Source organism: Salvelinus sp. IW2-2015, linkage group LG20 (assembly GCF_002910315.2).
Source record: "Salvelinus sp. IW2-2015 linkage group LG20, ASM291031v2, whole genome shotgun sequence".
Classification (NCBI taxonomy): domain Eukaryota; kingdom Metazoa; phylum Chordata; class Actinopteri; order Salmoniformes; family Salmonidae; genus Salvelinus; species Salvelinus sp. IW2-2015.
In genome coordinates this window covers 78554628-78570063 of record NC_036860.1, presented here as the reverse complement: position 1 = coordinate 78570063, position 15436 = coordinate 78554628, and the positions used below count along the sequence as shown (strand labels likewise).

The following is a 15436-nucleotide window of genomic DNA, read 5'->3' as shown; positions in this document are numbered from 1 at the left end:
GATCTTGATATGCTCCCTTTGAGTGGTTATGGGGGGGCATTGATAAATTAAATGTTAGTTACAGATTTGCTATATAAAAATCAGATTTGCTATATAATGCATCTCAACAATGCACACTTGATTTTTGTTGAACAGCTTTGCACGGAATTCATGCCATGTTTTTAGACAGGATGCTAACAAAAATGTTTTGACCCAATGACCCAAGATACATTTAAAGTAAAACAGATAAAGCAACATTAGCACAAATATTTTATGCCAATTATAATTTCAGCACTTGAGGGAGACCCAAACCATGCCTTCCGGTCCTCAAAGGCCAGTTGATTGTATTATTTTTTACCCTTAAATCAGGCCTGGTAACCATGTGAGCTGAAAGCATGTTTTGGGTGTCTCTCGACAGTCCCTTCTCAGAAGGCATCCTTGATGTTCTTGAGCTGCCTCACAGCCAGGTCCACCGGCAGGTTAAACTTGAGGTGGCTGATACGTCCCAGGATGCGCAGGGCTCCCTCGAAGCCTGTCTGGGCCATGTAGCTCCAGTGCTGGTAGTGCGGYTGCACCAAGGCCCCTGACTTGCACAGCAGGTTAAGCCATGACACTAGCCTCTGCTCGTTCAGAGCCATGCATACCAGAGCCTTGAACTCTGAGTCTGCTCCTCGCTTGTAGCGATCGTGCTCCAGCAACACTGAGTGAATYGCCCAGAGCAGAGACTGCTTGGGTGTGACAGTGACTGGATTGCCCGCAACAGGTAGGCTGAAGGACTGCGAGAGTTGGCGGGCTGGCGACTCCACGAAGGCCTTGCCATTTTTGGAGTGGTAGTACTTCACAAAGAGCTCCCAGGGGTGGATGGTTGTTGGGCCAGGTCTGTAGGGCAGCAGGCAGGAGATAGGGGCCAGCACTAGGCTCATGCCCTGGGAGGGGGAGTAGAGACCGTGGGCTAGCAGGTCTCTCAGAGCCATGGCCAGCTCCTTCCTCACTGAGGCAGTGAGCTCATCACGGGACCCCAGGGCCAAGCTGCTGTTGTAGCTGACCACGTGATCTACTGAGGGCTGTCTGCACGAGGCCTGCACTCGAACCCGGTCTACAGCCCCCTCCAGACGCTGCAGCAGAGGGCCGTAGTCCTGGCCCCCTTCCCCCTGRGACCACATGCTCTGGGGAACGTGGCCAGCKGCACAGCCAAACTGGCTCACTGCAAAGATCTGCAGCACAGCCAGGGCCCGCTGGATCAGCTGCAAGCCTGTCTGCCTCATCTTCTGGGCCTGCTCTGGGTCCACTATGYGCAGGAGAAGAMAATCYTTAGAACAGATGTATTGTGAGTGATGTTGTAGAGCCTATGATAATAATGCTGGGTGATAACTGACTTTTCTTCCTCCCTCCAGGGGCTCTGGTGTTGGGCCCTGCTGTCCTCGGRTGCTGGCTGMGTTRACCYTCAGACAGAAGAGGGTTCCCTACCTCATCTGTTGGGTAAAGGGAAAATACAGTAGTAAGTCAGAATATTGGTGGAATATTTCYGTAACAAAGTGTGTATTAGTGAGCTTCCAAGACACCTAACCACAGCCAACATGGCATCCCAGGCCCACTGCCACCTACCCTGGATGAAGTTGATGAACATCTCTAGGTCCCTGATCTGGGTCTTGAGCTGGTCCACCAGCTGCTCCTTGACCCTGGCTGGGTTGACTATTTGAGCGATGGCAGCGTCCACTCTCTGTCTTAGCTCCTCAGGCGTCAGGTTCCCTATGTCCTCGTTGAAGTTCACATCCAGCTTCTTGATCAACTCGTCAATGATTACCTGGCAGTGGAAGAGTGGAACCGTCATGAGTATTACCAGGACATTACACATGGGYAGGAAACAACATTGTATCGAATAGACTTTTAGGAGACTTCTGGTACATGAACGGAGCTCTACCTTCTGTCTCTCCATGACCACAGACTGGGGCAGGGAGTCGTAGCTGCCCTCCTGGTAGGCATAGCGCTCCAGGTCATCCAACTGGGTCTTCAGCTGGACGATGAGCTCCTTCTGCTTCTCCCTCTGGACCTCCAGACGCTCTCTCTTCTCCCTCTCACTCTGTGTGGAGAAGAGAGAACACAGAATACACTGTCAGTGGAGGACTGGGGTGTACAAAGGGGACAGGGAGTGATGGGGAGGGTCTATACACAGCCCTTATTCATCATGCATGTTTACTAAAGACAGACAGACGAAACAGATGCTGGAGAGGAACAGAGAGCTGTAGCCATACTCACCAGGTCCTCCTACAAGTAAAGCATGTAGACACAGAGGAAATCAGAAAAAGAAAACCTTTAATCAAAGACAGTARTACATAAGCYGGCATTATCTCGAAGGTAAATGGAGAYCTGCAMGGAGTAAACAATGGGGTTTGGTTTAGTTGTGCATACAGAAGCTATTATTACAGAGATAATGATCTTCTGGAAGATGTTAACTGAGCCTGTGAGTCACTTATTGTGCTGATGAGATACCACCATTTTCTATCTTCCTCTGGAGATAACAGATTTCATGGAACAGAACAGAGAGCACAGCCTTGATGTTTTGATGCAAACCAAAGCCTTAATCATAAGCCAGGTAGTCGCCCGGATAATTTCAATTCCTGTGAGATGTTTGACAAGACGGTGGCTGCTACTGCCTGTGTGTGTGTGTGTGTGTGTGTGTGTGTGTGTGTGTGTGTGTGTGTGTGTGTGTGTGTGTGTGTACGCACAGGTTTCCGAGTGTTGCATCCCAGGGTGTGTCTGAGTCTATATGTGTCCAGTGGTCATCCTTACAGCTGTCCGACTGACACTGAATGACGACCAGCCTACGTAAGGGCAGCAACTAATGTGACCACCACAATCACCCCCATCCCATCACCAGGTATTACTGGTGGAACACTGTACTGACATTGGTGTAGGCCTAAATTGGTGTCTGTCTGTGGTCTGTTTTGTGGGGGACTAACATAACCTATTTTTCTACACATAATGGATAGCTTACATAATCACACAACCTCAAGCAATTGAGTGTTTGTGTTGACATAATTTTTCCACTTACTGAAGAGGAACCATTGTTTACATTCTTAGATCTATCAAGTCTGACCAGCCGTGGGCTAGATGGACTACTTACCGCGTTTTCGAGCTGTTGGGTATCTTGTGGCCTGCATCCCACAACGTGAGGACAGCCTTTGAAAGCAAACTCCTCCAGTTCTACCAGCATCCTCTCCTTCTCATCATTCGGAGCGTGAACTATCTGCTTCAAGCGGAACTGCACTTGTGCAAAATGAGATGTCAAAGCGAGGAGCGAGGAATTCAGCAAGCCCTGTTCGTCCTCCAGTTTCCTCAATCTTGCAGTCATCTCCGTCTCACCAGACACAGCTGAGCCTTTCCTCCTCGGCTCGACCGCGTTTCCCTTCCCGCTCTCATCCTCCGGACTGGCTACAGCGCCGACGGGCGCCCATCGCTCGCCAGCCCCAGCAAAGGCAGCTTCGCTGTCCGAGGTTGACAGTTCCTCTGTCGACATGTTTGAAAGGTAATAAAGACAACGTTGTCCTCCGATATTAAAGTTATTGTCAACTGGAAACGACGCTTTGTTTTATCGTTTATGTACACCGTTTTAGAAATTAAAATAATTACCACCGATGAAGCAGGTGCATCGCCATCTTGATAGATTCTTACGTCAAATGGAGAGGCGGGCTTCCAACACGTCATAAACAGTGCCACGTCATCGTAAAAGCACTGATCTGGTGTGCATATGAACTCCCTGCAAGAAACAGCAATATGCCATTTTAACCTATCCATAGCATAACTTCCCAGTGGGGCACAGTGACGAGAATAGTAGGAGTAAGGTGTGTTGGTGTTTAATCCGGTGGTTGAGCAGAGTACCAATCTTGAAGAAACCATTTGAGTTATCCAAACTGGTGGAGAGAGCACTGGGTAAAGTGAAGGTTGTGATGATCACGAGAGGCGGGCTTGTTTTGATTCTGCGGATCAGAAGGAATTTACCTTAATTAATCGATTTTCTAAATTGCTAGCCCATCCAACTACCTCATCCCCATACTGTATTTATTTATTTATGTTGCTCCTTTGCACCCCAGTATCTCCAGTTGCACATTCATCTTCTGCACATCAATCACTCCAGTGTTTAATTGGTATATTGTAATTACTTCGCCACCATGGCCTATTTATTGCCTTACCTCACTTATTTTACCTCAATTGCACACACTGAATATATACTTTTTCTACTGTATTATTGACTGTATGTTTGTTTATTCCATGTGTAACTCTAACTTGTATGTGTCGAACTGCTTTGCTTTATTCTTGGCCAGGTCGCAGTTGTAAATGAGAACTTGTTCTCAACTAGCCTACCTGGTTAAATAAAGGTGAAATAAAATAAAAAAGTTTAAAGTGTCATGTGTGTCTCTTCGGAACAGGGAACCCCTCAAGGGGGTTATATCAGGCCGCCGCAGGCGTCTCGTGGGAAGTTGATTTTGAAGAGATGGAAAATACTCCTGGAGTAATTGAAGCGCGTTGGATGAATCATGTGATGAATGGTGAGAAAATGAAGTCTATTTGTTCTTTTGATGTGGAGTCTCCCTACTCAAGTGCAGTTAGGGTATATTAACTACAGAGTCAGAGCATTTATACCAAGATCAATACAGTGTGATCATTGTGAAGCTTTCGGTCATGTAGCAAGTGTTTGCAGAAGGGAGAAGCCAAGATGTCCAAGTGGAAGGGACCATATGTTTATAAAAGTGATGAATATGTGACATGTTGCAATTGCGGTGGGAACAATGAAGCCACGTCTTCCGAATGCCCCACAAGGGTGAAAGAGAATGAGGTGGCTTAGTCAGGGTTGCACAGAGTATTTCATATGCAGCAGCTATGAAAAGGTTTGAATGGTGCTCCAGAAGAGTCCAAGGTAGTGGATAGGCCTAGCCTGCAGGGGTTGCCTTTCACCAGCAGGACCCTGACGTTTTAAAGGTTAAGAAGGTGGACTTTGTGGCATTTATAGCTATGGTAATTATTGACACTGCCAAGGTGGGGAGAATGTTCAGGAAGATAGAAATCATAGTGATTGCGGTGGAGTGGTTCCTGGGGCAGAAAGATTTCACAGCAAAGGAGTTATGGAATATTGCCCCAAGCCGTACCACCCTCTCAGGTCCTAGAGCCTGAGAAGGGAGATATGGGGATCTAAAATAGAAGTGGGAGTTTGTTTTGTCTATATACCATTTTTTTTATTAGGGTGGATTAAGTTAGTATCATTATTACGTATGGATTTATTCATTATATTTTATTGGTTTCCAACCGTCCAGTTGGTGGCGCCAATACACCTTTTTGGGTGTAGTCCGCCATAAAACCCACAGAAAACTTTCCAGTGATTGGTAATTAGTATCAGACGTTGAATGTGGTTTTTCTCCAAATGTAGTCCACTCGGTACTCACCTTTATCACCTCTTGAGTTTTTACCTTTTTACTTGCAAGGCCTACTATAGTTACATACTGGGCACAGATTTGAGTGAACACTGATCACAAACCAACACATGCATAGTGTACAATTGATTTGGCAATGACTTATTTTTTTATTCACATTTTACAGCAAATTAATTCCCTTTGGTAGCAACAACCTGAATCATTACGGACTATTTAAAATGGCATAAGTTCTAAAACACAAGGAAGTGAGATAATCCATCTCTTACTTAAAACGTGGTAGCAACAAGACGGAGGGCATATGGGGCGGCAGGTAGCCTAGTGGTTAGAGCGTTGGACTAGACGGAGGGCATATGGGGCGGCAGGTAGCCTAGTGGTTAGAGCGTTGGACTTGTAACCGAAAGGTTGCAAGCTCGAATCCCCGAGTTGACAAGGTAAAAAGCTCTCGTTATGTCACTGGACAAGGCCGTAAACCCACTGTTCCTAGGTTTTCATTGAAAATAAGAATTTGTTTTTAAAGGTAAAAAAATATATATTTCAAGTTTTCCCAAGTAGACAGTATCAGTTCAGCCACAGGGTGGCATATTTATTTTATTTAACCTTTATTTAGCTAGGAAAGTGAGTTAAGAACAAATTCTTATTTACAATGACAGACTAAATGTAAAAGGCATTTCAAAGGTATACCTGAAACTATGAGGCACAATGCACTTCATATGGTCAACAACAACAAAAAAAAACTCTTCCTGTTTAAAAGGTAACATCAAACATTGTAAAACAGTACTAAGTTCTTGTCATTTATATGCTCCTCTGTGTCAATCTTGATAGTAGCTTACAACTAGTTTTATATCACATTCCAATCCTTCCCTGAGCCACATCCCTAAAAGATTGTTCAACATTGGTATCTCATTTTTGGAGTGATTTCAAATCCTTGATAGTTTCTGTTCATGAGCAAGCATGGGTAGTAAATGTAGTAACATTCCAAGCACCTACCAATGGCGCAAAATGTTACTTATTTTCACTCCCCTTTCCTATAAATACACACACTATTTTTCCTCTGTAAAAAACACAATTTGATATACTGTAACAGTGATATTAAGTTCCCGCGTCCCTTCATTAGTGCAATGCGTCTGGTGGTGGAGTGTTGGCCTATCACTCCAACGTTTGGAGTGATAGGTCTAGCCCAATGTTGTCACACACGCAGGGCTCTCTTCTTGTTGGAGAAGAACACCTGCCAGTGGTCCCATTTGAAGCCAGTGGACTGGGTGCAGGACCGTCCCCCACCACAGGTGTAGCCTGTAGTGCAGCAGTGCTTCATGTCACTGCAGCACACCGCCTAGGAGGACAGGTGGAGGAAGACAGGGATAAGGTGGAAGGGAGAGTAAAAAAAAAAGAGATCGAGGAAGCAATGAGAGAAACCATATAGGAATTTGACTATTCAATAGAAGGAGAGTAGATGCCTTAGTCTTGAACTTCACTAACATTAGTATGACATTTTCATTTCTAGAAGTGTTTGTGGTGTCTGGTGAGAGGGCAGAGGAGTATATCATACATTTGGAACGGGACAGCAGGCCCATGTAGTGGCGGAGACCTTGCAGCATGTCTCCTCATTATTGCAGACAAACGGCCCCCCACAGTGGATTTCCTTCTCCTGTGAGGTCGGGGGCTCAGGCGCAGACACCCGAGTTAGGGGTACCGTCTGGACCTGAAGAAACATTAGCTTCTGGCAAGTCCCTGAGCCCATGTTACAGCTGTAGCCCTGTGGACAGCAGTGCTCCTCATCTGCACAGCACACAGCCTATACAGGGAGACAAGACAGAGAAATTATTTTAATTTAACTAGGCAAGTCAGTTAAGAACAAATTCTTATTTACAATGACAGCCAACCCTGGCCAAATCTGGACAAATGCTGGGCCAATTGTGCGCTGCCCTATGGGACTCCCAATTACGGCCAGATGTGGTACAGACATGAAAGGCTTCCCAAGTGAGATAGCAGAGCAAAATTGTTTCTAGGGTTCTGTATACGCATGTGCATACCAACACACACCCTCGCTCACACAAACACACACCTTGCGCAGGGGGCAGCAGCCCCACTGTCCTGTGGAAAGTTGGCAGCAGCTGGAGCCTTCAGGGCATCTGTTCTGGGTGTCACACTTCACAGAGAGGGGGGCAGTGAGGGCACTGTCATCTGGCTCAGCTGCCAGCTTGTTGTACCATGGGATCACCACCCCACCCTTAGAGCAGGAYGTCTTGCGCATATCACATATGTAGTCTTTGGGACAGCAGTGCTCTCCATCAGCACAGCACACTGCCTGGGGAAGAGGGAACAGCGAGTAGTGAGGGAAAGGGCTTTCATTCCCTAAAATCCTTCCTCACTAGTTGGGAACACCATTAATAGTGCTGAGTGATTGACCAACATTTTGGCTATCAAGCAACTAATTGACCGATGTCAGTTAAATTATTTAAATTCCATTTCGTTCAGTTTTTTTTTTATGAGCTCAATGCGCACGTTGCAGTTTCTTTAGAGATAAATCAGATCCAGCCTGAACTGTGAGATCTTGTGGGGGGTTGTTTCCAACAGGCCAATATTCTACATAGTTTAGCGCATAAAACATTGTAATTAACTACAATGACTATAATCCATTGCGCATCGACTTGTACGGTCTGTGTTTATTTTATGCCTGCTACAGAAGGGATATAGAGAGCGCTTGAGAAGCAGACCAGGCTGGGGTTTTAGAAGTCACTGGGACAAGTAAAAAAAGTGTCCTTACATTTTTTCTTCTTCTCCAAATCAAATTAAAAAATGTTTTCTCCAAATCTAAAGGTACAACCCAGATTCGAGCCAATGTCTTACGTAGTTGAACATGTTATTACTCCAACCTCGTGAAAGTGACAATCTTACACGTTTCAATTTTTATAAAAAATTACTATATTGAAGAAGTGCCTTTGATTTGATGGCATGAACAGGTGCAGTTTGGCACGTGATGCCCGTTAGACCCATTGGCATTTCTGCGCATGAGCTTAGCTAGCCAACGTCGCCATGACATCGTCTACAAGCGTGATTGGATATTTCTATTGGTGAAGCAGTTTCTGCCCATCTTCATACTGTACTGTCTTTGGAGCAGCTGTTGCTTCGCGAGGTATCTCTACCTGAAAATACYTGATCAAAGTGATTGCTAGTTGGTAAATAAGTATGCCTTATTTATGTTGAAGAACTACAAAATAGTGATTTTGTCAGACAGCATAGGCAGCAGCTCTATAGAGATGAAATGATTAATTGGAATGAAATAACAAAGTTATAAATTAAAACAAATGTAATACACACAAAACCTAATATTTTATTAAAGTAAAGCAATGTGATAAGCAGTAAATGGGCAGTCACTTCCACCATGGGAKTTTTATTGTTTTATTCTGTGCTGTTACAGCATTCAACCCAAATAATCAAAACCGAAATCCGTTATTATTTTTTTATAATCGAACCGAAACCGAACAGACCTCAAAAGCACCAATTGCTCAGCACTAACCATTACTGTAACACTCACCTGTGGCAGTGGGCAGCAGCCCCATTTCTGGGTGGATTTCATAAAGCAGCAGGTGGCGTCCTTTGGGCAGCTGGTGTGGGCGTCACACTGTGTCCTGTGCAACTCCTCGTCTTCYTCACTTTCATCATCCTCTGTAGGCAGCTCCATGTCYTCCATCTGCACCCCCTGGTGGTCTGCGGGTGCCTCCTCATGATCAGGTGRCTGGGTMGTGAGGGCGGGCACCTTCCCCACCATRGGCTCTGGCCCTGAGGGGCCATCACAGGTGAGGMTAGCCAGYTCACAGGTGCTGCCATGGGGGCAACAYTGCTCGTGGTCCTCACAGCAAACAGCCTTAAGGAAGGGAAAGGACACACAACAAGCCTTTATAGAAATTATGTAGAAGTATTGCTGGTAGCAGAAGAGATTATGCAAGGTTAGAGAAAAGTTGTGACTCCCTAATTAACCAGTTTTCCCAGTTACACTTTTCCATATGAAACATAGCCACCTCTGATATAAAACACATTTGGTCAAGCTCCAACAACCATTTACAAGGCAGAGAAGGTTAAGATCACACAGCAGTATAGCTGACGAGAGTGAAGAATGAGGAGTGATAATACTGGCGATGTGTAACAGAACCAAGACAAGTTGCCTCTCTTCTGTAAGCCATAAACAGAATCTCTGTCACTGCATCGCAGAGCAGTCAAGTGTAAGAGCCCATCTGATTTAAGTGTTGCTACTCGACAAGCAGTATTATTGCCATAGTATTCTGTCTCTACTGCGTCAACGCAGCAGGGGCAGAGGACAGTCTCAATAGACGGTTCTGTCTTGCAGCAGGTGGTGTTGTCGCCGTGCCGGAACACATGGGTGGGTCACAGGTAACATCTCTGGCAATTTATCCATCCCGGAGCGCACCAGGCAAGGAGAACCTTCTTAGCAGCCAGGTACGCTCAGAGGGGGATGCCTAGGGTCGTCACTAGCGTTACCAGGTGCTGGAGACCAGCGTTGCAACTTTTACCCATGAGGGCATGCATAAGTGGATCCAAGTGCATGCGAAGCCAGACTGCCTGGAGCGAGAAGAGCCTCAACAAATAGGGAAGCTGTCCACGTGACCAGAGCAAAAAGCAAGCAATACAGGTGTGAATTATTCTTGAAGAATGGATTCAAGTGACTACAGAGAGTTGATGGGCCCTGCACGATTGAGAGCAATAGTATATCGGGCTGGCAGAATCAGCTTAGCCCACTTACCTCTTGACTTCTTGCGATGTTGTTTAGAAAACATTTGGTTTAGTTCGATCCGAACAGAGGGTTGCACATATCACAACGGGAACATTTTGATCTGGAGATCTGCTTGACGTATGCGACAGACAGGGTGTATGTTTAGCGAGTAACACAATCTCCAAGGAGGATGCATTTCTAACATAATATTATAAGATAATTAGATCAAGCTAGGTCGGCTTTGGTGGTTGGACGATACCTTATGATCTTATTGTAACGTGTTTTTGGGCTTGGCCCCTCATCTTCATCACTTTGTCATCCTCTGTAGGCAGCTCCATGTCATTCCATTATGCACCCTTGCTGCGGTCTGGGGGGCCTCTTCATGATCAATGCAAGGTGTTTGTAGATGGGCACCTTCCCCACCGGATGGGCTCCGCACTGAGGGACCATCACAGGTGGCAGCAGCCAAGCAGGTCACAGGTGGTGCTCATCGGGCGCAGACGTGCTCGTGGTTCACACTAACGCAACACGCCTGGAGGGAGGAAGGGATAGACACACAACAAACATTTTCTGTCATTTAAGACTGTCACAAGCCTTTTAAGAATTATGTAGAGGTATTGCTGGTAGCAGAAGAGATTATGCAAGTTAGAGAAAAGTTGTGACTCCTAGATTACCCAGTTTCCCAGTTCTACTTTTCAATGCTATAAAAACAACATGTGGTTCAAGCTCAAAATCCCTTAACAAGGCAAGAGAAGGTTAAGATCACAAGCAGCAGCAAGCTGACAGGAGTAAAGATGAGGAATGATACTGGGATGTCGTAAAGACCAAAAACTAAGTGCCTCTTTGTTAGCCATACAGAATCTCTCACGCATCGCAGAGCAGTCAAGTTAAGAGGCCATTCATTAATTTGCCTATCCACAGCAGTTAGCCACATCTCTCTGTCCCTACCTCAGGCAAGGGCAGCAGGCCAGTCTCCTGACGCTGTCTTGCAGCAGGTGGTGTTGTCGGGACACACATGGGTGGGGTCACAGGTAACATCTCCTGGCAATTTACCCTCCCGAGGCACGGCAGGAACCTTCTTCAGCCAGGGCTCAGAGGGGGACCTGAGGGGTCGTCACACGTCTGGGCAGCCGGTTGCACTTCTTACCATGAGGGCAGCAGTGGACCAAGTCACTGCAGCAAACTGCTGGAAGAGAGAAGAGCCCAAACAAAAAGGGGAAGCTGTCACAGGACAAGCAAAAGACATGCAATCAGGTTGATCTATCTTGAAGAAATGGATTAGCTAAAGAGATGAATGGGCCCCTACAGTATGAGACATAGTACCTGTGCAGAGGACAGCATGCCCATCCTCCTTCCTGTGTTTTACAACATGTGGTTCCATCCGAACAGGCCGTTGACTCATCACAGGGAACGTCTGGAGAGACAGCAGGGTGTTACGTTCAAACACACTGGCGAGCTAACAAAATATTCCACAGCACTATTGTATTGTTCTAAGAAGAAGTGTAATGTCATACCTCCTGTCCTAATGAAGGGTGGAGAAGTACCCTCCCAAAGAGAAGCAGGACTCCTATTGGCTGAGGTGGTAGTGTCTGGAATAGGTGTTGTCACTTGGGCAACTTCTGAAAGCACGTACAGCAAAATAATCATATACACATTAACATCCAGACAGTGATTGGTACAAAAATAGACCAGGAAAATATGCCTTTTTGGGGGGGGGGGGGGTGAAACCTACCATTCTGGTTTTCCCACTCTGCCCTCTTGCGGGCAGGGAACTTAGCCCACATGGGCATTTCCTTGTTGGTAGTGGATATACACTTGGATTGCTTGATGTCACAGGTGCTGCCCTCAGGACAACAGTGAATCTTATCCTCACAGCACACAGCCTGGTCAGTACACACAGACACACAGAGAATCACCTCATGAGAAGAGCATATATAAACAAAGGGTTAGCACATAGGCCATGCAAATCCTTGATTAGACATCTCTCCATGGAGTGATTACAGACACTGGAGAGTGTACATGTCACACATTCAAAGGACCAATATTATTCCTGACTGGCAAATCCATGATGGTAACCCCCTAGCCCCCTCCTCCCCTGTACCTTGGGCATGGGGCAGCACCCCCAACTCCCATCTGGAGTCTCACAGCATGTGGTTCCCTCTGGGCACTCAGACTCCTTGTCACTGCACATCACTGCAACAACAGGCTCTGCCGGGGTGGAAGAAGGCAGAGGGGTTAGTAGGCAGAGGGGTTAGTGATGATGTTGCAACAGACGCATAAGATGGCAACATGTGACTCCACAAGAGTCTAACCTGTCTGTTTGATGCAGGAGCTGCAGTCTGTGCTGCACTGGTGGCCTTCAGGACAGCAATGTTTCCCATCAGAGCAAGGCACAGCCTGTGTGTACAATAGATKKATTTACTATTCACTCAGGCCTGCATCCTAACTTGATATKTGTGCACATAACTCCAGTTTTTCCATTGACACCAATGTATGTTTATGTGAACCGCATAACAGTATGAATCTGGCGCAAAAGGCTAGATTGCAGCAGTGGTTAGGTTATTACATGAGCGACAGGACAGCAACCATAGCRTGTAGTGGCCTTCAGACAGGAGAACTCTTCGGGGCAGTGGGACTTGTCAGGGCAGATGTTATCATCCTCATCCCCGGCATATGCACTGATCATTCTGAAAGACTAGAGGGMWYYAAAAAATACATTWGACTTTTTCAATGACAAAAAARATGACTGATCATAGTATTTTTGATTTCCTTACGTTCATCTAGYTTAATTACGTTGTTGGYMYAAAATGGWTTTGTTACAGTCTAATGCTATGTAAATGCTTGAGTTGAATAGTACTGTATGTACTTTTCACTGTTAATTTTCAGTACCCTCTTCACACACCGCACAAAGGATTGATTTGTTTTTGCCTCCTTATCTCTGGGGCACTAAAGGCATAACCAGGCTGAATTCTAGTTCTGTCTATTTAGGGGAGTGAAAAGATCTTTAGAGCCTATCTTAGGCTGTGAGAACTGGTTAGAACCAATTCTTGTTTGTATAAAGCTTTAAGAGAGGGGTAAGCAGTTCTTTGTGTACAGTGCATTTCAACGTTGTCAATAGTCAGCTAAACTTTCTTCCTGGATTCACTGACATTCTTACTTTAGGATATATGGACTGTTTAGCAGAGACTCTCTCCACCCATGGTAGGGAGACAGTTCCATTCACACACATGGACTCATTCACAACGCAGAGTGTTCCCTCAGGGCAGCAGTGGATATGATCCTCACAGCACTCAGCCTGAGATAAATGGTAAGAGTAGTTTGATTAACAAAGTGTGTTAGAATCTCACATCTTACAGACCAAACAAATACTACGAGAGAATGCTAGCACAAGGGTGCAATTAAAGAGGTATCTATTTCAGGGTAAGAGACAATGACACCATAGTCTACCTATTTGGTTTGTACACTTCTAATAGATATAATTCAGTGTACAAGGGTTAGGGAACTCGGGTTCAGGCTGCAAATAAAGCTAAGGGCTAAGTTCTGCAGGCACCACCCCATACATACCTGATACATTGGGCAACATTCATAYCCATRGGAGGGGACCTTGCAGCAGGTGTTGCCCTCCTCACACGCCTCTCCACCTGGGCAGTCATCAGCAGAGACCTGGGCCAGCAGGGCCATACAGAGCACCAGATACCTKTGCATCTGGAGAGAAAGAGAGAGACAGAAATAACTTGTAACACAAACTGTATATTATATACATTTATTGTACAATCAATAACTGACAAATMWTATAAAGCTCTTTTGTACAGAAATGCATAAAATCGCAACAATGGAGTCATCAGAACTAAATCTAGACAGAACTCTCACTTTCCTCTTAACTAGAGTAACTTTCAGACAATCTCCTGAGGTAGTGCTGTAGCCTACTAAAGTATATCAAAATTCCCCAAGCTATTTTCATAGATTCACTTCCTCTTTTATGTTCCATGGGGTGAGCTTCAGAAAGTTAACAGTTCCACATTCTTACCAAGACAAAGCCNCCCCAAGCTATTTTCATAGATTCACTTCCTCTTTTATGTTCCATGGGGTGAGCTTCAGAAAGTTAACAGTTCCACATTCTTACCAAGACAAAGCCCTCATATTCAACCATATTTAAAGAATGAATCTATGATGCAGAAAAGGGGATATGATTATACTGTTACTAAGTGTTGAGCTTCATAGGGGAGATCATTAAAGCAGTTTACCATTGCTTCAATGTTGTTTAGGCTACTAGACACAAAAATGATGCAGCATACAGCATTTCTACTTTCAGTTTACCTGTTTTTATTAAAGGAAAATTCCCCTTAATCTGAGCCAAGTACCTCCCATAAGAGATACTTTCCTTCATTGTGGTATCAAGAGCAATAGGGAACACAGGTGTATTAACCACAGACAATATTCACCTGACAATCAGACAATCACTTACTGTATTTTGTCACAAGGTGCTTTCAAAAGGAGAAGAAAACAGGCTTTAACAGTTTCAGAAGAACTGTGGACCCTGATATACCACCATGCCTTTATATTGGCACACACTCAATCTTTGTGGTCATGATGTGCATTTAGAATTTTAAAAGATGGACCCACCCACCTAGGTCCATATTAAATGATTTCTAATTGTTATCACAAAAGACAATGACAACAATTTAAAAGCAATGACGAGGATAGCACAATATATACAATTTAATTTGAAGTAGAACATTTGGTGCAATTTCACTTGAGAAGTTTATAATTGAATATATTTGTCATTGAGATCTTGCCTCTATCTAAATAAAAAAAAGTTGACCATACCTCTATCTCAGTGACTTTACAGGTGTCAGCGCTCCTTGACAATGTAGCCGACTTCTGAACGCGCTGAAGTTTCTCAACAACAAAATGTCGAGTAGAGGAAATATGTTCACGCCCCTAAATGTCTTCCTAGCTATTCGACATTCTGAATGGTTTACATAGGTGTCAATCTACCACACACGCGCCACTGACAGGTACTAGAAAGCTTCTCCGCGAGGAGTGCAGTAGTTCAAAGGACAAATAAAAATACTGTCATTGGGACAAAACCAAGATAACAGATAGGATGGAGGAGAAATGGGGATGTTGATGTTGTCGTTTCAATGAGCAAGCGAGGCCAGCAAACCTGATTATGGACACTGATGGTGCAGAGATACGAAGGGCAGGCATTTATTTCAAGTACAGATGCGGGGAGGGGAGGACGCACATTTATAATTCTAACAGTTTTTTGTTGGCAGAGTATTTAATTGTCTTAAAATAT

At 45.0% G+C, this 15436-nt stretch overlaps 1 protein-coding gene and 2 pseudogenes across 1 annotated transcript; all 3 read right to left on the bottom strand.

Annotated features, from left to right (window-relative positions):
- The window catches only part of LOC111980133 (potassium voltage-gated channel subfamily A member 1-like), a 167818-nt pseudogene that overhangs the window by 49259 nt on the left and 103123 nt on the right, over window positions 1-15436 (bottom strand).
- On the bottom strand, window positions 306-3580 carry rundc1 (RUN domain containing 1). The gene is made up of 5 exons (XM_024011616.2): window positions 3104-3580; window positions 1901-2059; window positions 1585-1783; window positions 1356-1451; window positions 306-1267 (listed from the first exon to the last, which is right to left on the bottom strand). Exons 1-5 carry the CDS (start codon window positions 3494-3496, stop codon window positions 405-407), a joined length of 1710 nt encoding a protein of 569 aa, XP_023867384.1. The 5' UTR covers window positions 3497-3580; the 3' UTR covers window positions 306-404.
- On the bottom strand, window positions 6499-15033 carry LOC111980132 (progranulin-like; annotated as a pseudogene).